Source organism: Pyrgilauda ruficollis, unplaced genomic scaffold, assembly GCF_017590135.1.
Source record: "Pyrgilauda ruficollis isolate IOZ18807 unplaced genomic scaffold, ASM1759013v1 scaffold555, whole genome shotgun sequence".
NCBI classification, from domain to species: Eukaryota; Metazoa; Chordata; class Aves; order Passeriformes; family Passeridae; genus Pyrgilauda; species Pyrgilauda ruficollis.
Window position 1 is genome coordinate 1 of NW_024527211.1, and position 21,713 is coordinate 21,713.

The following is a 21,713-nucleotide window of genomic DNA, read 5'->3' on the forward strand; positions in this document are numbered from 1 at the left end:
CATCTTCTCTGAAGGCTGTAGAGGCTATAAGACCATGGTTTTTGATTGAAAGCTGCTCTGAGAGGCAGGTTTTGACATACAGTTAGCAGAAATAATAATACTCTTAGATCCAGTCTTCTGGCTGTGAACAGCCCTGAGACGTTTGTCTTCAGTGACCTGTCTGTAAATTCCATGCCCCAGGTCCGCATGCAGAAGCATTCGGTCAGTGCTGGGCATGTGCATCAGAAAGCAGCTTTTCGTGGGTACAGCCTTCATCCTCTTCATGCCCTCAGTGTCTCAGAGCCTTGGGTGCAGTGCAGTAGGTGGCCCTGATGGTGCCTCCCTCAGATGTGCACTATTGCAAACACCAGCTTGCTGCACTAGACATTATTTCCTTCCAAGGAAGTGCTAACCAGTTATAATGGTGCTCTCTACCTGACAGTTGCATGGCCACTTCCCCTCATTTTCCCTTAATCAGTAGGTTTTTCTGCACCCTGTCAAAACTGACCTTTACCTCTGTAGCCTTTGCCTTGAGCTGTGGTTGCTCGATTTCCTCCTCTTAGACTGCCCTCTTGCTGCAGCACCTGCATCACCTGTATCTCTCAACACTGCTACATTCTGTCTGTCACCGCAGTGGCTTCACACCCCTCTCATGGGTTTTTCATTTTCAGTGCAGCAAACTTTGTTTCTCGTCTGAAGAGTTTCATTAAAGAAGGAGCCTTTGTGATGAACAGCCTATCTTTCTCCAGGGAGGGTCAAAGCTGAAGGGTTGGATGGTAATCATGGAGTGGAGCAGCAAACGCTACAAAGGGGGGAGCAATCTTCCCCCTGCCTTCATCTTCCTGTCTATGGGATTCTTCACCAGACTGTGGAAATATGTCAGCAAAAATAACACTTCTGCATAATGTGGTAGCTAAAACAAATTTGGCTAGCAGACCCTGCCCATAGAATGCTTACTTTACAAGCCTGATGTAGGCTTTTACATTCTGATTAGATGTTCTGATGTCAGTCTGGTTGGGAAGTAACTTGGGAAAGCAAGAAATTTTATGATGACCTTTGCTGAATTGTGACTATATTGTTCAGAGACTGCATTAAGCAGGGATAGCTTTGGAACACTAGAAAGAAAAAATTCGGAATTAGGGTCAAATAACTTGGAATTTTGTTTGGTACCCTAAGTAGAATTCAGCATGTTTCCTTGTCTGAAATGCATTGTCAGAAGATGATGGAAATATCCTGTATGTCTTTTAATATGTAGAAATCGCTGTTACATGTCACGATTTTACTTAGAATGCAAACTTTTAAAATTGGTTAAAAAAAAAAGAGGAAAGAAAAATTTGTTGCAGGTTCTTTTCATCTGAAAGAAATGTCTGGGCTTGAATAAGCTGCTACATTCTTTTCCATGTCTGTACGTGGAAAAAAACAGTCTTCTTCCTTCCTTCCTTCCTTATCTAATAGATCAGGCTTTATTTTTCAATTTTAATCTTTAGTGATTCCGTTTCTTTGTAGAGATGGGTTTTTGTTTTGAGGGCGAACAGTGGGTTTTTTTCTTCAACTTCATAATTGATCCAGAGGGACAACTAAAAGTAAGAAGAGTTCCACCGTGGTGTTTTATACTTTGTGTTTGTGCTGCTGATGGGAGATTTGTAAAAGGGAGAGGAATTGCAATATCCAAATCATCTTGTGTCTTTTTTTCAGGTTTTACAGACTTGACAAATAAGCAGATGGTAACCAGCCTCATTTCTTTGTATGCACAAGTGGTGATCTGGTTTTGTCGGTCCAGTCTTCTTCCCGAGGGTTTAGGTAAGCAGAACCTGTAGTAGCAAAACACTTGAGGCTGTGTGATTCCTGTCTGTCTAGACCAAAGTTTTAGTTGAAAAACATGGTCTTACTTTTTAACTTGCTTTTACTTTTATTACCTGTAGATGATCACATGCATTTGTCCAGACTTTTCTACAATTACCCTTTGATTCAGAGCTACTATACGGGTCACCGAGAGAAACTCGAGCGCTTATCAAGGTAAGACTCAGAGGAATTCTCTAGAAAGCTGCCACTGTTAGACTGTGTGAGAGTGGTTATTTTTGCAGTTAAAACCCTTTGTCTGCCTTCCTTGGCATTACACATAACAGAGCAAGAAAGCAAGCCTGGAACCCAAAATGCAGCTCTTCTCTTGGGTTTGTGCTTTGGACTCCTTAATTAAGAAGTTCATTGTGAGCTAAGGACCATCATTCCTCTGACTCCGAAATCTGTGACACTGAGAGGCTGGAATGAGTGTTTTACACTGTGCAAGCCCTTGTTCCCTTTTGTTGCAGAGGCAAATGGGATTCTGATTGCTTGATGATTGATGGAATGGTTTCCCAGTTGGGAGAGGAAGTGGAGAAGTTGTGGCAGAGGGATGAAGGCGGCACTGGGAAATACCCACCTGTTAGTTTACATGTGAGTGTTCTGTTCACTGCAAACCCCAGCAGCAGCAGTCCCCTAAAGCCATTGATTGCGAAAGACAGGAGCATTAGAAAACCTTTTAATCTTTCATTTCAGGCACTGCTGGATCTCTATTTGCTAGAAAGCATTGATGAAAGCGACAAACATGCAATTGTATCCTTTCCAGAATCTGTTATCTCTTCTTCAGTCTGTGCACATAAAAGTTTTTACATGTTTGTCACCTGTGTGTGCTTAACAACAATTTTAAATTTATGCCATAAACACAGTGTGAGTGAACACGTTTAGAATAGAATTAAGTCCTAGACAGAAGCATTGCTTAATTTCTTTCTAGATTGGAATTTTTCTGATTTAATTTTTAATTGTTTTGTTCCAAAGTCTCTTCCAATTTGAGAAAACATGTTCTCTAAGTTGTATTCAAGATAAAAACCTTGTTTAGTTGTACTCAAATTTTAACACAGTTACTAATTTTTTAAGACACTCTGATATATAGCAATAGAGTGCTTATTAGAGTGGTGCCCTAAAATGTATTGTTTCACAGCAAAAGGGTTTGTAACTTTGGTTTTCCAGTTGCTAATTTTTGCCAAAATAATTTGTTTCGCAGCCCAGCTAGCAGTGGTTTTTTTGGGGGTTTTTTTGTGTCAAAACTGCAGGCACACAGAATATTCACTGGGCAGAAGCCTAATTTTTAGGCTTCTGGAGCATGTAGACTTGCTTTTGTTGTTCGTTGGCTAAACCAAGAGTGGAGCCTGGAAAACAAAGGGGTTAAAAATGGTTGTAGTCCCAAGCTGCTTTACTCAGACACATCCCTAACATGGGATGTCAGAAAGGGCGGATGACACTTTGAGTGACGGTTCCACATGCAGTTTGAACACAGTTTCAATCAGGCAGTGCTAAGTTGCATTGTAAAGGCACCATAATTTGTGTTGGTCTTGTGAAGACAGGAAATGAGGAGGATAAAACAGCTGTAGAGCTTGTTTTCTTTAATAATTAAGCATTGGATGTTGAAGTGTGTTGAGTGTCCAGCTGGTAGCTTCAGTGATGGAAGCAGAAGCCTGAGTTTATAACAGCCGGAGTATATAAACACCCAATAGCTGCCTTTTTGATTGCCTTCCAGAAATCCACAAGTGTTTCTTTCTGGAAGTATATTCAGGATACAGTTCTGTGATTAGGACCTGACTATTGATATAATGGGTTGTAATAGCTTAAAATGGCAAGATCAGTAACTTGGGATGTTCTGCTTTCTACTATTTTCATGTTCTTATTTCATTGTTTTGCTAAATGTAATGTGATACAACTTTTTACTCTTAGTGATTTATTCACCTTAATTAGATATTCTCAGACAATTTACTTGCTGCTGGATATCATCCATTCTTTTCCAGATAAAACAGAAACTTTACTTGTTTCCTTTCTAACTGCCTTTGCTATCCCTTGGGGTCTTGTTAAGCTGATTCGAGGGCTTTGGCTCCTAGATCACAGTGATTATGAAGTAAGTGATGGAATGGTTTCCCAGTTGGGAGAGGAAGTGGAGAAGTTGTGGCAGAGGGATGAAGGCGGCACTGGGAAATACCCACCTGTTAGTTTACATGTGAGTGTTCTGTTCACTGCAAACCCCAGCAGCAGCAGTCCCCTAAAGCCATTGATTGCGAAAGACAGGAGCATTAGAAAACCTTTTAATCTTTCATTTCAGGCACTGCTGGATCTCTATTTGCTAGAAAGCATTGATGAAAGCGACAAACATGCAATTGTATCCTTTCCAGAATCTGTTATTTCTCCGTCCTTAATAAGAACAAAAATGTTCTTACGTGTTTGTCACCTATGTGGTTTTTTTGCAGATTCTTTTCTGATACAAGAAAACAGGTTCCCTAAAATATTCAAGATAAAAACCTTGCTTAGTTTCTCTTAAAATGTAATAATTTTTAAGTTTTAAATCACACCATTCTGTGGCAAAGGACTGTGTGTTAGAAAAGTGCCTAAAATGTGCTGCTTCAGAACAAAAGAGTTTGTAACAGTGGTTTCCAGTTGCTGATTTTTGCCAAAATCATTTGTTTCCCAGCCTAGTTAACAGTGTTTGCTCTTTTTTTTGTGTAAAAAGTATAAGCACACAGAATAATAAAGGGCGGTTTGAGAACAGTCATTGGGCTGAAGCCTGATTTTTAAGCTGCTGGAACATGCAGACTTGCCTTTCGTGGCTAAACCAGGAAGGGAGCCTGGAGAGCAAAGGGGTTAAAAATGGTTGTAGTCCCAAGCTGCTTTACTCAGACACATCCCTAACATGGGATGTCAGAAAGGGCGGATGACACTTTGAGTGACGGTTCCACATGCAGTTTGAACACAGTTTCAATCAGGCAGTGCTAAGTTGCATTGTAAAGGCACCATAATTTGTGTTGGTCTTGTGAAGACAGGAAATGAGGAGGATAAAACAGCTGTAGAGCTTGTTTTCTTTAATAATTAAGCATTGGATGTTGAAGTGTGTTGAGTGTCCAGCTGGTAGCTTCAGTGATGGAAGCAGAAGCCTGAGTTTATAACAGCCGGAGTATATAAACACCCAATAGCTGCCTTTTTGATTGCCTTCCAGAAATCCACAAGTGTTTCTTTCTGGAAGTATATTCAGGATACAGTTCTGTGATTAGGACCTGACTATTGATATAATGGGTTGTAATAGCTTAAAATGGCAAGATCAGTACCTTGGGATGTTCTGCTTTCTACTATTTTCATGTTCTTATTTCAATGTTTTGCCAAATGTAATGTGATACAAGTTTCTATCTTAGCAATTTATTCACCTTAATTAGATATTCTCAGACAATTTACTTGCTGCTGGATATTATGCATTCCTTTCCAAATAAAACAGAGACTTCTATTGACTCCTTTCCAACTGCCTTTGCTATCCCTTGGGGTCTTGTTAAGCTGATTCAAGGGTTTTGGCTCCTAGATCACAATGATTATGAAGTAAGTATGAAACAGTTGAGTTAGACACATACTGCACTAAACATTGCTAAACTGCAATCAGTAAAATTATTTTTTAAATTGTTACTTAGGTATAATGAGCTATTGAAGCATTAGAAACTTTTTTGTAACACTGGTCTGACATCTTCAGCAACAAGTTATGATTTGAAATTTTGCTTTAACTACTTTGAGAGGAAATTTATTAAAACAATGGAGTAATCAGCTTAAATAATGCTTAATAATTGAGTTTTCAAAGCTGTCTTCAGTTAGGTTTTTAGCAGACTGGTTGGGCACTGTTTCTAGAAGAGTGTTTTGATACTTGAATCATGGAAGCTGTGATGGTAGCAGGAATATTTGAGACTAAAGACTGCAGGAGTGATTTTCAACCTAAGAACTATTCTTCCTGATACTGAATGTTGTTCTTTTCACTGTGTCAATACAACCAATTTTTTTATTGCCTAAGTTATCAAGTAATGTATTCATTAAAAGCAATGTCTGTACACAGGGTTTTGTGAACTTAGAAGGACCTGAATTGCTCCTCTTAACACATTCACTTTGTTCTTGGTGGCTGACATTTTTTTTCCCTGCAAATACTGAAGAATTTTTACTGATGGCAACTTTCATCAGTAAAGTGTTGTCCAAAATTGGAGAAGTATGGTTAGGAAATGAGCAGAAAACAAATATCTCTCAGTATGATAGGTAAGCAGCCTTTTATAAAAGTTACTCTTAAGCTCTGTATTTGGAGAGGGAGAGGAGAGTGAGTTGTAGGGGGAGAGAAAGTGATTTTAGTTTGAATTGTGTTCGTTTTTTGGTGGGAAGGTGGACATGAATAAAGCTTTGTTTTGCCTTTCTACACATATATAATAGCTAACGATCATGTCCTCCTGTGTAGTGTTTGGAGAGTTTTTCTGCTATGATCATCTTCTCTATACAAATGCATGTATTTACATTATGGCGAATGAGTTTACAGTGTTTAAGGAGCTGAAACTCAAACTGTTTGTCACTACCATGCAGCTCTTGCTGTACTGACTTTTATAGACTCATTTGTGTGATCACGTAGTAATCTTTTACCAGTGCTACTTGGTTATTTAAAAATAAGCAGAATTACTAACAGTGGCGAAGAGGCTTATAATTGTGAGGTGACTGTCCTACATAAGATGTAGTTAAATAAACTTTAATTCTGGTGTGACTGGACTTCGAGGGATTGAAAATCAATTACGTTTTCATTTTCCTTCTAGTCCTAGAACTACAGTGCCTGCAGTCAGTACACATCCTCTCCGTGGTGCAGAGTTGCCTGATGCATTTCTTGGGACACCTATTACAAAACTTTCTCAAAAGTGTTCAAGGTATAGTAGATCTACAGACTTTATATTTCAAAATTGTATTGTTTATCATGTGCATGTGTGTATGCTTTTTTGGTTTACCAAGGATTCTATTGAATTTAGTTTTGTATCTCAAAGAAAAAGTCAACTTAGGGACAAAATTAGGTACACAATTTGAAATGGTCCCTGCATTGAAATGTAGATGAGTTTTCTCCACTGCTGAGAATTAGGTCACTTGTGCAGCATAAAATTGGGTATTCTTATGTCAGAGGCAGGGATTTAGGAAATTAGGTATGAAATGTAAAGAAGTAATGAAAAAAATGCCCCAAAGTGCCTGTCAGTTTTTTGTGGGACTGATAAATCACCCCCTGCAGTCAGGTTGTATTTCTTGTTCATCCAGTGTTTTTGTTCTGCATCATCTGAGATGATCACAGCATGATTTTTTTAATTTATTTATTCATGTTCCTAGTTTAAAATGAGTATTTTAACAGGTTGCTGGATTTGGTGGTTCGTCCTGTTCCTTCCCGCTCTGTGGCACAGGATGAGAGCTGGCAGTCCCCGTGCAGAGCTTCTACTTCTTTTGTGGCATCCAGCCCCCTGAGATCAAATACACATCGCTCCAGCTCCCAAAACAGTCTGCCAAGAGCATCAGAGTTGAATTTATTGGAAACTCCTCGTGTGGTCAAGGTTTGTATTTTAAGAAGTCAGTAGCAACCAACCAAACCAGAAGCTTGTGGGCTTTGTTTAAAAGGAAACCCCTGGGTTCAAATTGTGAGGTATTTTTAGCATGCATGTAGTTATTGTATACACAGTCCTTTTCGAAGCAGTAAAATGGGAACAGAGGGAAAGTTTAGTTTTCACTTAATTGGAGTGGTTACCTTGTCCCACAGCTTTGAGAAATACTCTTGTTTTTATTGCATGGAACAAAGTTCAACCTGGACTTTTCAACCTGCCTAAAGATGCAATTTGTGGCTTAACCGTGTCATTATTTAAGTGCCAAGTAGTTTTGTGCAGTTTTATGTGCATTTCTACAATCAAGAACAGTGCTTCAAACTCTTAATCCAGTCACATGAATGACAACTGAGCAATGTCAGTCTCTGTCAAGATTCAGTGATGACTCTCTGCTGCAGTTTTGCTTATCAGTTGTTTGTGTTAAGCTGTATTTCCAGTCACTGCCATCAAACTGTTACCATAAGGCAGTAACACCTGACATGGCCCCTTGCTGCTGATCTTTTTGCCTTTGCCTACCTGAATGAAATCACGTGAGGTGACTGTCCTACATAAGATGTAGTTAAATAAACTTTAATTCTGGTGTGACTGGACTTTGAGGGATTGAAAATCAATTACGTTTTCATTTTCCTTCTAGTCCTAGAACTACAGAGCCTGCAGTCAGTACACATCCTCTCCGTGGTGCAGAGTTGCCTGATGCATTTCTTGGGACACCTATTACAAAACTTTCTCAAAAGTGTTCAAGGTATAGTAGATCTACAGACTTTATATTTCAAAATTGTATTGTTTATCATGTATATACATGTGCATATGTGTATGCTTTTTTGGTTTACCAAGGATTCTATTGAATTTAGTTTTGTATCTCAAAGAAAAAGTCAACTTAGGGACAAAATTAGGTACACAATTTGAAATGGTCCCTGCATTGAAATGTAGATGAGTTTTCTCCACTGCTGAGAATTAGGTCACTTGTGCAGCATAAAATTGGGTATTCTTATGTCAGAGGCAGGGATTTAGGAAATTAGGTATGAAATGTAAAGAAGTAATGAAAAAAATGCCCCAAAGTGCCTGTCAGTTTTTTGTGGGACTGATAAATCACCCCCTGCAGTCAGGTTGTATTTCTTGTTCATCCAGTGTTTTTGTTCTGCATCATCTGAGATGATCACAGCATGATTTTTTTCATTTATTTATTCATGTTCCTAGTTTAAAATGAGTATTTTAACAGGTTGCTGGATTTGGTGGTTCGTCCTGTTCCTTCCCGCTCTGTGGCACAGGATGAGAGCTGGCAGTCCCCGTGCAGAGCTTCTACTTCTTTTGTGGCATCCAGCCCCCTGAGATCAAATACACATCGCTCCAGCTCCCAAAACAGTCTGCCAAGAGCATCAGAGTTGAATTTATTGGAAACTCCTCGTGTGGTCAAGGTTTGTATTTTAAGAAGTCAGTAGCAACCAACCAAATGAAGAACGTCTGAGGTTCGTTTTAAGTGAAATCACCAAAGTATTTAGTAGAAATCCTCCTGGATTGAAATTTTCAGTATGCATGTGGTTATTACATACACAGCCGTTTTGGAAGCAGTAAGTTGGGAAAAGTCTTAAGGCAGGAAACTTTAATTCTCAGCTGATTGCAGTAGACAGCGTGTCCCATAGCTTTGTGAACTAAATTTATTTTTATTGTATGGAATAATTGCATCTTTTCACCTTCTTGTGAAGTAGCATCCATACAAATGAACTAGCTTCATCCTCCTCTTTTGAACCCTTTCAATACCGTAAAATAATCTGAGATAAAAACATATGAATGCTTCTACATAAAGATGTGTAGGTATTTCTGCAGCAGTGTCACTTCCTATTGTGTGCAGCTGATTAATTAATGAAAAAAAGCTGTTGTCTGTTTCTTTGCAGAAGGGCTGTCAGATGCAGTGACTGAAAACGCTATTGTGCAGAGTGAAGTTGTGTGCCGTTACAAGAGCAGTGTAGGAATTGCAAAAATTAATGGGATAAGAGATAACCTTGCAGAAAACAAGATGTCATATCCTTGCTTCCTGAAGAAGTAGTTTTTTAAATTAACTTTTATTTTGTTGGCATTACAAAGACAAACAAAGGGAAATACAAAAAGCATGCCTTTTTATCTTTAAAATGCTGGTATTTTTGGAAGAACAGTGCAGAGGCAAAACTTTGTTGCTATAAACCCAGTTCATAATTTAGGGTAATTAAATTTTTGTAATTTAAGCACAGTCTTCTGTTTTGAGGATTTACCTGGTGCTAAATTAAGTGTTTTTATTTCTTTTCCTAGAGAGCTAAAGTTTTGGCCACATCTTCCGGTTTTCCTGGGTTTACTCCTCAGTCTATTCTCAGGTCCAGCCTTCGCACTACACCCCTAGCAACTCCCTCTGCATCCCCAGGACGATCAGTTACTCCTCCTCTACGAGCAAAGGAACCTAGAATATCTTTCAGAGAAGAGAGCTCACATGCAAAGTGGACAGTTGGGGTAAGCTGGACTGCAGTTAGTGAGTTTTGCAGATAATGCTGTGATTTAATTTAGACTTCTGTTTGCCAAAACTTCTTATACTGAGAATCTGGATTGGAAATCAGATTGGCAGAATTTGGTAAAAAAAAAAAAGATTGTTTTGTGCTAGACATTTTGTAACATGTTCTTGCAGGAACATACTCATAATAAGCATCAAGGGACCATGGTGGGTTTTACTCAGATGTTCAGAATGTTAGTTCACCTTTCAGCTGTACCTTTTCAAATGGTACTGTTGCAGGAAGGTAAGGAATATAGATGGAGCCTCTTGTTTGGATTTGTTAAATTTTGTAAATTGAACATCTGGGAAAGTAACAAAAGTCATAAAGATGCACTGACTCTCAACCTGTCGTTTTGCAACCTTGGATTTACTTAAATGTTGGTAAAAAGAGACCCGTGATGAAGAGAACCTGCAGTGTTTTGTTTTCTCAGGCCTAATGTTCTCAGGTTTGCTTCTTGCCTTGCACCATGGATAGCATCCATGTAGTTTTCAAATGCAGTGGGTCCATCTGACCAGCTGAGGTCCCTTCTGCTCCTGCAGCTGTGTAGCTGGATTCTGTGGTTCAGCCCATCAGCCAGTTGCCAGCATAATGTACCCAAATGAGTGGCACACCAGAGGCATGTGCTGCTATCCCATGTGTGAGTAGCTGGTGTGTTTTTACAATGAGCTACTCAATTGTAACAAGATATACTCTCTCCTGCATGAAATTCTTACTAGTATTGGCACTATGGCCAGATTAATTTGCTTGTTCCATGCCACAGGCATAGTTGAACACCAGCATATTTTAGTAGTGCATATGTGTTTCTTAAACGGGCAACCATAAAGTAGAGAAATCTTGAGTTAGGGTTTTACTAGGCAAAGCTTCGTCTTCCCAAAAACACACAAGTAAACCCAGTGAAGAGCCTTGAAATGACATTGAGCAAGACTGATTTAATCCTAATTCTTTAGTGTCATGGAAACTCAATAAGCAATCTAAAGTGTAATTAATTTTTTCACTCAGCCTTAAATCTAAGATAATGCTAGAATGAGAATTAATTTTTCATTGCCTCACTAAGGGGACATGTGGAACTTAAAAATGTCAGTATTTGTTGGATTTTTTTGTTTTGCTTCAACAACAAGCAGGCTCATGTTGCCGATCTGAACCTTTATTTTAGGTGACAGAAGATGATAAAGCACTATTTGGAGCTTCATCTGAGCATCATCATGGCTTGGTAGAGGATGCTTGGTCTGAAAGTAGAGCTAAACCAACTCTGTTTACTCTGAGCGATCCTGGGGATGGTCGTGCTGAATTGCAGGAATCTTCGGAAAGCATACCTGCAGATGATTTGGAGAAAATGGATGTCAGCAAGGAAAATAGTAACTTCTCTGTCAGATCAGACCAGACTACTTTGGAGTATCATGATGCAAAATCACCTGGTGATTTTGAAGATGATGTCATCTTTATAGCTGCTAAACCAGCTAATTCTTCCACTGTTGACGTTCAAGAATTGGAGAAGGAGGAAGAAAGTGAAATGGTTGAAGATAAACCTTTCCAGATGAAACAACCAGATCCTTCAGGACAAAGAAAAGAAGCAGGTATGTTTCATGCTGTGATAACTTAAGTTACTGAATTTTTTAAATATTGTCAAAAGATTGAATTACTGAAGAGTGCAGTATTTAATGATGAGTTTTCACAAGTGCTCTAAGCTTTTAAAATTACCTCTATATTTTAAGTCCTTTTTTAGGTATCCTGGACCTTATAAATGTATACTTTCCTTGGCTGACATTTTTTTGTGTAGTTGCAGCTGAAAGGCAGCAGTGTGGAAGTTTTGAAAGGGATACACATTTAAAACTTTGACTTCTGGTTATGTTTTAGGAGTACTTCTATAATTTGCAGTAATTTTTACATTTTTTGACTGAAATTATGCATCAGGTTTCTTGTTATACTGGAAAGAAGAACACAGGCCATCTGTGCACTTGAAGTCTTGGTAGCGTTATTTTGTTAAGTCTCTATCCTAGGTGAAATGCATAAAGGATCACTTTAAACTATATAAGCAGTTGAAAAGAAGTGATAATTGAGTGCAACAGGGAAGTTATCCATCTCTTCATTTTTGTAGGATTTGTGGAAGAATCAAATGCTGAATATCATACCCTTCCTGAGTATAAGTCGGTGTTTAAAGCTGCTGAGGCTGCAACTTCTGGGACTGGAAATGAAGGGTGAGCTTATGAAGTAGATACATCTTTGGGTTCACACAACATATAGCTGATGGCTTTTCTGTGTTTGAAAACTGATTTTGACCTGGGGTTAGTTCTTTGCTGTGTTATTATTTGTAAGGGCTTGTCTATTCCATTCTGTCTGTGGCCAAAAGAAATCTGGCATGAATGTAATGCATATTGTCTAGCTGTCAATTTGAGCCTTTTTTCTCAAATTATTGCAGACCATAAAGTATGATGATAAAGACTTCATTCAACAGTCCCATAGAGACCTAGTGAGAGTTACTAAGCAGATACTGTGAACATAAGTTTTTTTCTGAGAATTGTGTAGTTAAAAATGAATCCTGAGATTTCTGTAACTTCAGTGGGTTTATTTTGGAGTTTGAATGCTTTCTGCCAGTATTTTTTACACGTAATTTCTGTTTTCTGTGTGTGCTCACTAGCATCTATTTGTTTATGGGAAGGGAAGCCGTTTTCTCACCAGGTTCTTTAAAAGCTGCAACTGCTGAGTGATAAAGACAGAATGTCAGCAATGAGAAAACACTTAGTTTCAAGTGGTAACTTTCACCTGTACAGACTTCTGTTCAGTTGGTTCTGAACCTCTTATTGTAGTTGCCCTCTTTCTACAGAAGATAAATAATACATTACTCTGTAATATACCTCTGTTATATTTTTATCCAGTGTTGGATAGTTGGAAAGAACGTTAAGTACTTTATTAGCTGCATAAAATGAGTTACAAAGTGAATTACAAATTTAGTCACAAATTGAATATGTTGATGGAGGAATTTCTGATTTTTCTTGTATTTTTTGTGATTTGAAATTTGAAGATTTTACAGTGAGAAAGTAACTTCTAACACTCTTAAAGGTGTGTTTTCAAGCTTTATGATGAATTTCTCTCTTTTCATGAAGTGAAAAAACCTACCAGGAGTCTGAAATGACCTCTTCATCAGAAGAAAAAGCCATACTGGTTGCAACAAATCCACAGCTTGCTGAATCCCCGGAGGCAGACAGTGAATGTATGTTGGAAATGTTCTGTGTGGTAGGGTAGCAGAGCTCCTCAAGTGAAATGTGTAGTTTACCACACCACTGTAGGTGTCTCAGATTGAAATAGTAGTAGCATGTTACTGCTAACTTTCATTAGACTGTAGAGAGAACACCCTCCTTAAAGAAAGTCCTTGGAGAAAGTGCATAGTGAATCTTTTAGTTCTTGATTAAAATATTGAGATGCTGGTAGAACTTAAAGTATTATAAGGAGAGATCAGTGTTTATTTTAATGTTGTACACCACTACCAATTTGTGTGCCATGGGATCTGCTGCTTGATTTACTATTTTAAAAGATGATGCATCCTCAGTGTTCAGACTGAAGCAACTGTCTACCAGTGTGCCTTTGCAGCCACATTTTCCTCTTTGTTTCCTCTCCATGGACTTGACTGATTTTCTCCTCCTTCTTCCTTGCTGTGGGGCTGCATCCTTTACCCAGTCTGTAGTTATCACAGTTGAAACCCAGTTGACAACTAAGCCCCACACAGCCACTCACTCATTTCCCCTGGGTAAAGGGGGGAGAGAATCAGAGAGCTAAAGGTGAGAAAACTCATGGGTTGAGATAAAGACACCTTAATAGGGAAAGCAAAAGTCTTGCATGCAAGTCAGGCAAAACAAGGAATTCATTCACCACTTCCCATTGTCAAGCAGGTGTTCAGCCATCTCCAGGAAAGCAGGAAAATGGGTCATGGGAAGGAAGACAAACACCATAACTTCTAATGTCTCCTGATTCATCCTTCTTTCACCTGCCTTTTATGCTAAACATGATGCCATATTTTATGGGATGTCAGTTGGGATCAGCTGTCCTGGCTGTGTCCCCTCCCATCTCCTTGTGCGCCCCCAGACCACTCACTGCTGGCATGGTGTGAGAAGCAGGAAAGGCCTTGGCTCTGTATAGGTGCTACTCAGCAGTTACTAAAACATCCCTGTTATCAACACTGCCTTCAGCACAAATCCAGAATAGAGCAGTACCAGCTACTATGAAGAAAATTACTATCACAGCCAAAACCAACACAATAGTTTTAGCTTTTGGAGAAAGCCCAATATATGTGGCAGGATGGAGAACCATATTGTTGGCTCTTGCTAGCTCTGTGACTTCTTTTTGCTTAAACTTACATCATTTATATAAAGGTTAAGGTAAAATTACATAAATCTCTTCTAGCTGTGATAAGTATCCTTGACAGTGAGGATATGGTCAGTACTCCTTCTCAAAATCGCCTTGAGGGCAAGCGTGTGGATTTACCTGAAGAATGTAACCCTGAAGCAGCTGAAGCGGAAGAAGTCCCTGTTTCTAACAATCCTCCCAAAACTGAGGAAATTAATGTAAGTAAACTATTTTCCCATTTTCTACGCAATAGAACAGTTTGCAAATTGAGGAGACAGACCTGTTGTACTGACAATTTGGAGACACTCAAAAATGTGTCTGTTTCTTGAGCTGCTTAACACAAGTTAAAAACCTTAGTGTTGTATGGGCAGATACGTTTTTTTTCTTCTGCATTCTCTGTTCCTATAACATGAATGGGACCTGTCAAGACTTAGACCTTTGAGAGCAAATAAAACCAAAATAAAAGCCTAAATTTTTTTTTAAACCAGCTAGGCATTAATTTGATTTACTTGAATTCAAACTTTATTTTACTTAAAAATTAGTTTTTTAAAATGTTAAAGACGATAAGAAAGTTACAGGAGTGCAGCTTCTTTGTACTGGTAACCAGTTACCAAAGGACAAAAATATGTGGAAACCAAACTCAGAAGAGTGCTTATTTAGGTGCTTAGGTCGTTTGTTCCTTCTTAAAACACAGAATTCCCACTAGCGAGCTCATTTTGGTGTCAAGATATTTCTTCAAGAGATGGAAGCATTTAGAACCTATGTGTTATGTTATCTCATGCAGTCCAAGTGACTCCTCAAATTGCAGTGTTGAGTTGTTGGATGTGATGCCTGACCAATGTAAATGCTACTGTCAGAACTATCATGACTGAAGCTTTAAGCATTGGGGACCAAATGCACTTTACCCTATCAGAGGCAGTGGGGCACTGCTGGCTGTGTACACACCTTGTGCTGGAAAACTGCTCCTGGTCATGGCAGTGACAAATGGTCAATTCTGAACAGAAATATCAGAAACAGAGCATGTGAACTGCACACAGGGACTGCTCTGGTCCCTGTGCCTCAAGTACATAAACTCTTAGCTGGTGCACAAAAGTGCATTGTTTCACATTCAGGGTGGTCTTAAGGGAACTGTCGTCAGTTTCATCTAGCTCAGTGTGAAGTTAGTCTGTTTGGTATTGAATAAAGTATTAACAGACATTTTTTAACTTTAGGTTATAGAAGATACTTCAGAACCAGCACCTGAAACATCACCATATAGTGAGCTAGATCCATCAAGAGTTCTTCATTATAGCTATGAAAATATAGAGCAACAGTTTGCATGTGATTTGCCTGATAATAAAGATAGTGAATGTGATGCAGCTGAGGGAGATGGAGACCTTTTTCTCTCTCAGAATAATTTTACCTTAGTTTTGGAAGGAGAAGAAGGGGAAGCAGAGATGGGAGACCCTACATCAATAGATGCTTCTAAACCAGATGACACAACAACAGAAGAAAAGCCTCTGACCAATTTAGGGAATACTGAAAACCAGGAACATGTTACAAATTCAGTGTCGACTGTAACTGGCGATCAGGAATCTCAAAATATTGCAGAGTCACTCCCATATGTGCCTGAACCTATTAAGGTTGCCATTGCTGAGAACTTACTGGATGTAATCAAGGACACGAGAAGTAAAGAATTTACATCTGAAGTTGTAGAGCAATCAATTCATGAAACCATAGGTAAAAAGGTAACTAGATTCCAGAAGGTAAAGGCTCCCTTAACACCTGTGTTAGAAGCAGTGGGAGAGGAAACCAGCAGGCATCATTATGGCACTGCTCCAAGAACCCGCACAAGGGGACAGCTGGGTAGAAGTCCGAGTGTTCTGTCAGCAGGCGCTCAGCAGCTGCTGAAGACTGACAGCCCTGCTCTGCTCGGACTGTCTCCTCGGAGAAGTACCAGGCGAACAAAAGAAGCATCTGAGACTCCCAGGCTCCAAACAGAGGAAAATGCTCAAGAGGAGAAAATACCTGTGACACCTGTTACTCCTAGGAGAGGTAGGAAACCTAAACTGTCTAATTTAGAAAAAACAGAAAGCAGCCATTCTGATGGACAGACCTTGTCTGACAGTACGCAGCCTGTTACTCCCAGAAGAGGGTTAAGGAGAGCAAAGGAAGCTGCATCTGAACTCCAAGAAGAGGCTAATGAGCAAACGCCTCTTGCTGAAGGCAGCATTATTGCTTCTTCTGATTCCAGAAGGACTAAAGGAGGAAAAAGTTCAGTTGGAAATCCAGAAATTGGCAAGAGTGACACTGATCATAAAGTGAAACCAGCAGTCAGTCCCAGCAGAAGTGCAAGAAAATTGAAAAGCTTTAATTTACAGTTTACTGAAGATACTGTACAGGATCAACAGGTGCAGCTTAGTGACCAACTCCTTTTACCTGTGCCAAGTAAAAGAGGCAGAAGAAGAAAGATTAGCTCATCAGAAGTTTCAGAAAATTCTGATGTTGATGTGTCTAAATCATCGCTTCCTCAAACAGAATTTAAACTTCCTGTCACGCCTAGAAGAAGTGCTAGGAAGGCAGCACAAAACCTCTTGGCAGACCCAGAGTCTACCTCTTCTCAGGAAGACACACATTCAGGTGTGAAAGTAGAAGCCCTTGATACTCCTAAGAGAAAAACTAGGAGAGTGCCACAGGAGAACCCAGAAAAAGAGGATACTCATGTACAAGCTCCTGCAGAGCCAAATGAGGAGCCAGCCACGCCCAGGACTGCGGTGAGGACAGGGCGTCGGGGCAGGAAGAGGAGATCAATGTCTGAGGAGACCTCCCAAGGACCTGGTGGCAGTCCTTTGCTGCTTGAAGACATAAACCCCTCAGGACCTGATCAGACATCAAGAGCTCTGACAGATCGTGTTACAAGAACCAGATCCCGCAGGACTGCCATCCATCAGAAACTGTCTGTTGAGGAAAATGAGGCTTTCCTTTTCTCTCCTCCTCTCACAAAGCTCACAAAGAAATTTGAAGGTAGGTGCACTATGTTTATATGCAAAAGAGGGCATACCCTCTTCTTTAAACCACCAAAAACAAACTGTGAGGATGGCTTTAAGTATTGTAAAAAATGTAAGTATGCAAAAGAAAAAATTCACCAAGAGGCAGTTCATCTTTTGGCTGAAGTCTGTGTGACTGCCTGCTTAGTTCTGGTAGAAATGGATTATGAAGCTGATCTAAGCTGTGAAATTAAATTTAAGCTGTGTTTTTGTAAGGAACTTAATTTCTGTCAGATTTTGAAAACCAGAGATTATTTGTGAATATATGGTTGCCACCCCTTCCCCTCAATAGAAAAATAAAGGATGTGTGTTTCAAGTTCTGTTCACTTTTCAAGTTCAGATGAGCTGCATCTTGCAACAAACTGTACAGCTGTTTAATTATGTGATTCTTTTTCATGAGTGCGTACTTTGTCGGTGAAATTACTGTACACAGGAGTCTTTTAATTAGAGTACATGATAAATTTTTTTGAGATGTGTAAGGACTGTTGATGCCTCTGGAGTATAATAACTTTGGTTATGTAAGTGCAGGTAAAATCATTACATTGGCTTAGTTTTGTGAAACTAACTTTATGGTAAAAGAATGAATCCCGAGAGGCAGTTACTAGGGGGGAAAATGCCTTTGCATGGAGTGTTTATAAAGCTGATTGGACCTTTATTTTTGGAAGCTATTGTGCTCTTGTCAGCTGTAATTCAATATTACTGTCCCTCATGTGTAGTGTATGTGCATGCTAACAATGCATTGTCATTTTAGCTGGAAAAACAGACCATCCTGTGAAGTTTCAGGATTTAGACCCGGATTTGTCTTCTCAATTTGTCTTTTCACCTCCTCTTTTGAGGTCAAGGAGAAAAAATGTAGCTAGCATTTCCCGAATTGTGAAAGAAGCAGTAAGTAAAAACTCCAGTTGTCCCATGTTCTTGATTTTAATTCGGTACCATTTTTTGGGATCGTGCTTTGCAATGCTTTGCCTTTTTCATTGGAAACATATTTAAAAAGAGCTTGAAATGAATCAGCTAAAAATTTTATTGTTTTTCTTCATGAAAACTATATACAAAAGTCAGTTTTGAATCTATGTAAATTAAGAATTGATAAATACTGTTTTGCCTTCAGCAAAAGGCACAGTGGCTCTCTTTAAACTTACTTGGTATGTCATCTTTTAATTTCAGAATTTTAACTTTTAGGATGGTAAAATAATTTGATGTGAAAGGTTTGTTTTTGAAAGCAAAGGGTATTTTTGGAAATAACTTTGGCATGATTTTGTAATGAAAAACCATTATTATTCCATAGAAGTCTAAGAACTTGTTCATGAATAACATTTTTGTTGTCCTAACATAGGAGCTTCCAGCTAAAGAAGAAGAGGATACCAAATCCATAGAGTCCGGGGGAAAGCAAAAATTGAAGAGAGGTAGAACTCCAAAATCAAAAATGAAGAAAGCAAGCAAGTATGAAATAAGTTTTGAACAGTTATTTCTTCATGTGATAGTGACTCAGCTGTTAAATACCCAACTACTTCTTCCACACTTGGCTGTGCCGGTCTTCTCTCACTCCATCAGCCTGTCCAACTTGCTGGTCTAATAGGCACTGTTTCCCCATTTAAGAAGGTTTGGTTTGCTAATGGAAAAGGGAAAGAATAAAAAAGGGCAGGTGGATATTAATTGCAGTGGTGATATTGCAGTGCTCTTACATTGTCTTATTCCACCTTATGAACTCAAACTCTTCCAGTTTAGCTTCTCAGACAAGGTGGGCGATGGCCAGACAATGAGTAAAGGGAATGAAAGCAAAACAAACAGATCTATGTACCTTTTCTACCATAATTCTATGTACAAAGAAGCCCATGCATTTTTTTAAATTGATTTTGGAATTCCATGTCATTTTTTTTCTGAATTAAATACTGTTAGTACTGAAAAATTGATTTGATGCCTGTCCTTCTTTTCAGAACCACAAAAGATTCTTGGTCACCTCCACCAGTCGAAATAAAATTCATCTCTCCTTTTGGAAGTCCAGTGGATGGAACAAAAACTAAACAGAAAGAAACTACAGATGCAGCAGGGAAGACCCTAAGAAAGAACAAAAAAAGACTGTCTAATTTTCCAAAGCCAGTTGTGCGCCGGAAGATGCTGTAACTGTTTTTTTAAGTTTATAATGTACACCACTGTTTGTAAAGTCATCAAAATTGTGTGAATTAGTAAGAAGAAAAATCATAATTTGGAAGAGATAATTTATATAAATTATTGTAAAATTTCATTAAAAATGGTCTTCAGTAAGTAACTCCATATGGAGTGTGATTTCCTCAGTCAATGCAGTTTTCTATTTTATATTAAGACTTCATACATTTATATAATATGTAAATACAGCTTATTTTAGGAATGTTAAATAAAAATGTATACTTCACAATGTGCTTACTGTCTGATAGCTTTTTGAGGGAATATTGGGTTGAATGACCTGTATTGCTCAGAACTTTTAATGTTGATTTGTGGGAGTTACAGACTCTCAAAAGTGATTCCAAAAGCTTTTAAAAAGTTTGTTTAGAATTTCTGTAACAAGTAAACATTTTAAGCGTACTAGTTTTAATTTTAAAATTATGTTTGACCTTCTGGCACAAATAATTGAACTTACAATACAAACTGGTAATTCCTTACATTCACGGTTAAGTTGTACTGTATTGAAGTCAGAATGTAAACAATTGCGTTTTAAGCTGTGCAATATTTTTTTTTGTATTTGTCTTAAACTTTGGGAAAGCTGCTCTTTAGTTCATAAAACCAGATCACACCTCAGATGTGTCGTTATTTCTAAAAATTTGTTGTCAGCAAAAATTTACATGTACAGATGGTGTGATGCCTACAATAGCATATCAGATTTAAAGGGATATTACCCAGATACTTTGAAATTTGAGCCAGAATTATTTTCGTAATATGACTGCTACTATAATTGAAATACGTACTGTCTGTAAACATGCTTTGCAGTATTTGAAACCTGCATATCACAGCACTGAAAACCTGATGGTAAAGCCTATATAATAGTCTGAAAAAGGTACAAAATTGTACAGAAATCTTAGTTACAAACCGTATTTTTGAATAATTGTTTCATTAACAGTCTTGGGTTAAGGAGTATATGTCCCTATAAAGTTTCAATTTGTATAAATAAAGTCACAAACCTATTCTTTTAAAAGCAGACATGGAAGTACTATTTTGATGTGCAGTCTTTTAGACAATGGATTATTTTTCTGTATGTTAATTTATACATGGATGCAACTTTGAAGACTACAGAATGGTGGAACCTGATATTAAACTTTTCAATTAGTAAAAACTACTACAGTTATTTAAGACATAAGTTATTTATTAACTAATAGCTTGTACATAGTGAATGAATGTATTAATAACAGACTAAGCGTGTGAAAGAAGATTGTTCTGGGGCTGTGATTTTTCTGTCTCAGAACAGAGCATTCTAGAGAAGCAGTTGCATGCACTTGAATATTTTTCTCCTTGGGGAAGTATTCATGGCTGATTGAAAGCTTAAAAAAAATGTCAAAAGTTTAAAATGTGAAAGTGGCAGTAAATTGAGACCTTTGAGTCAAGTTAGTAATTATTTTTTCTGTGTATTTTGTACATGAGTGACTATAAATATGGTCAAAGAGGAAAGGGGAGGGAAGTTTAGCAAATTTTTATATTCACATTTCTCAGAAGTGCAGTGAATAGCTCAAAATGGGGTAAAAGGTCAAATTTTCAAAATGGGAATAGAATACAGATGGCAAATCTGACTTTTTTTTGTAGTGTGCAAGAGTATTTGTAAAATACTCTGATTATTGTCAAATGGAATTGACTGATGAAATGGTAGTGAAGATTGCTTAATAGGGTTTTAATGCATTTCTGTAATTTATACTTATATATATGTATATTTTTGTATGAAAATTATTTAGAAAAAATGAAAATATAGCATTAGCCAATTTTATTAGTTTTTAGTGTCTATTTTATTTGCACTTCAGCTAAAATATCCTCATTTGTCTGTGCTTAGGAAGAAAGCAAGCAATAGCAAAAGACAATTGGCAATAGATTTAATAACTTCCTAAAGGTTTGCAATTTTCTAGTAACTTCTTACTTCAAAGGAGTTTTAATTATGTGTTGACATATTTTACTTTTTTCCCTTTTTTTGTAACTGGGATTTGGTGCACAGTTCTCCAGTGCAGACCAGTTTCCCCGAGGAGCAGTTTAAAAAGGAGCCTGAGCATCATGTGTAACAAGGAGTGGACGCTGAGAAATTTGAAGGGCATAGAAGGAAATGGAAGCAAAACCAGATGCTGTGGCTCTGTTTAGAGCCTGAGGAAAGGAAGAAGCTGGGGAACAGTGTTCAGGCACCAGCTCAAGGATGGGTTTATAATGAAGTGGAGAAAATAGACTTTATGTGGGTGCTTTCTGCGTAGGCT

General features: G+C 38.2%; 1 protein-coding gene across 1 annotated transcript; it reads left to right on the plus strand.

Moving 5' to 3' along the window:
• Positions 1 to 186: 186 nt before the first annotated feature.
• LOC121361051 (protein ELYS-like) lies at positions 187 to 20,599 on the plus strand. Its single transcript, XM_041481354.1, has 18 exons — positions 187 to 298; positions 1,675 to 1,779; positions 1,902 to 1,995; positions 2,289 to 2,412; positions 2,515 to 2,571; positions 5,218 to 5,364; positions 5,867 to 6,060; positions 8,050 to 8,157; positions 8,635 to 8,830; positions 9,699 to 9,893; positions 11,085 to 11,505; positions 12,027 to 12,126; positions 13,033 to 13,139; positions 14,327 to 14,487; positions 15,481 to 17,272; positions 18,047 to 18,180; positions 18,629 to 18,735; positions 19,230 to 20,599. Exons 1-18 carry the CDS (start codon positions 187 to 189, stop codon positions 19,414 to 19,416), a joined length of 4,341 nt encoding a protein of 1,446 aa, XP_041337288.1. The 3' UTR covers positions 19,417 to 20,599.
• Positions 20,600 to 21,713: the final 1,114 nt, after the last annotated feature.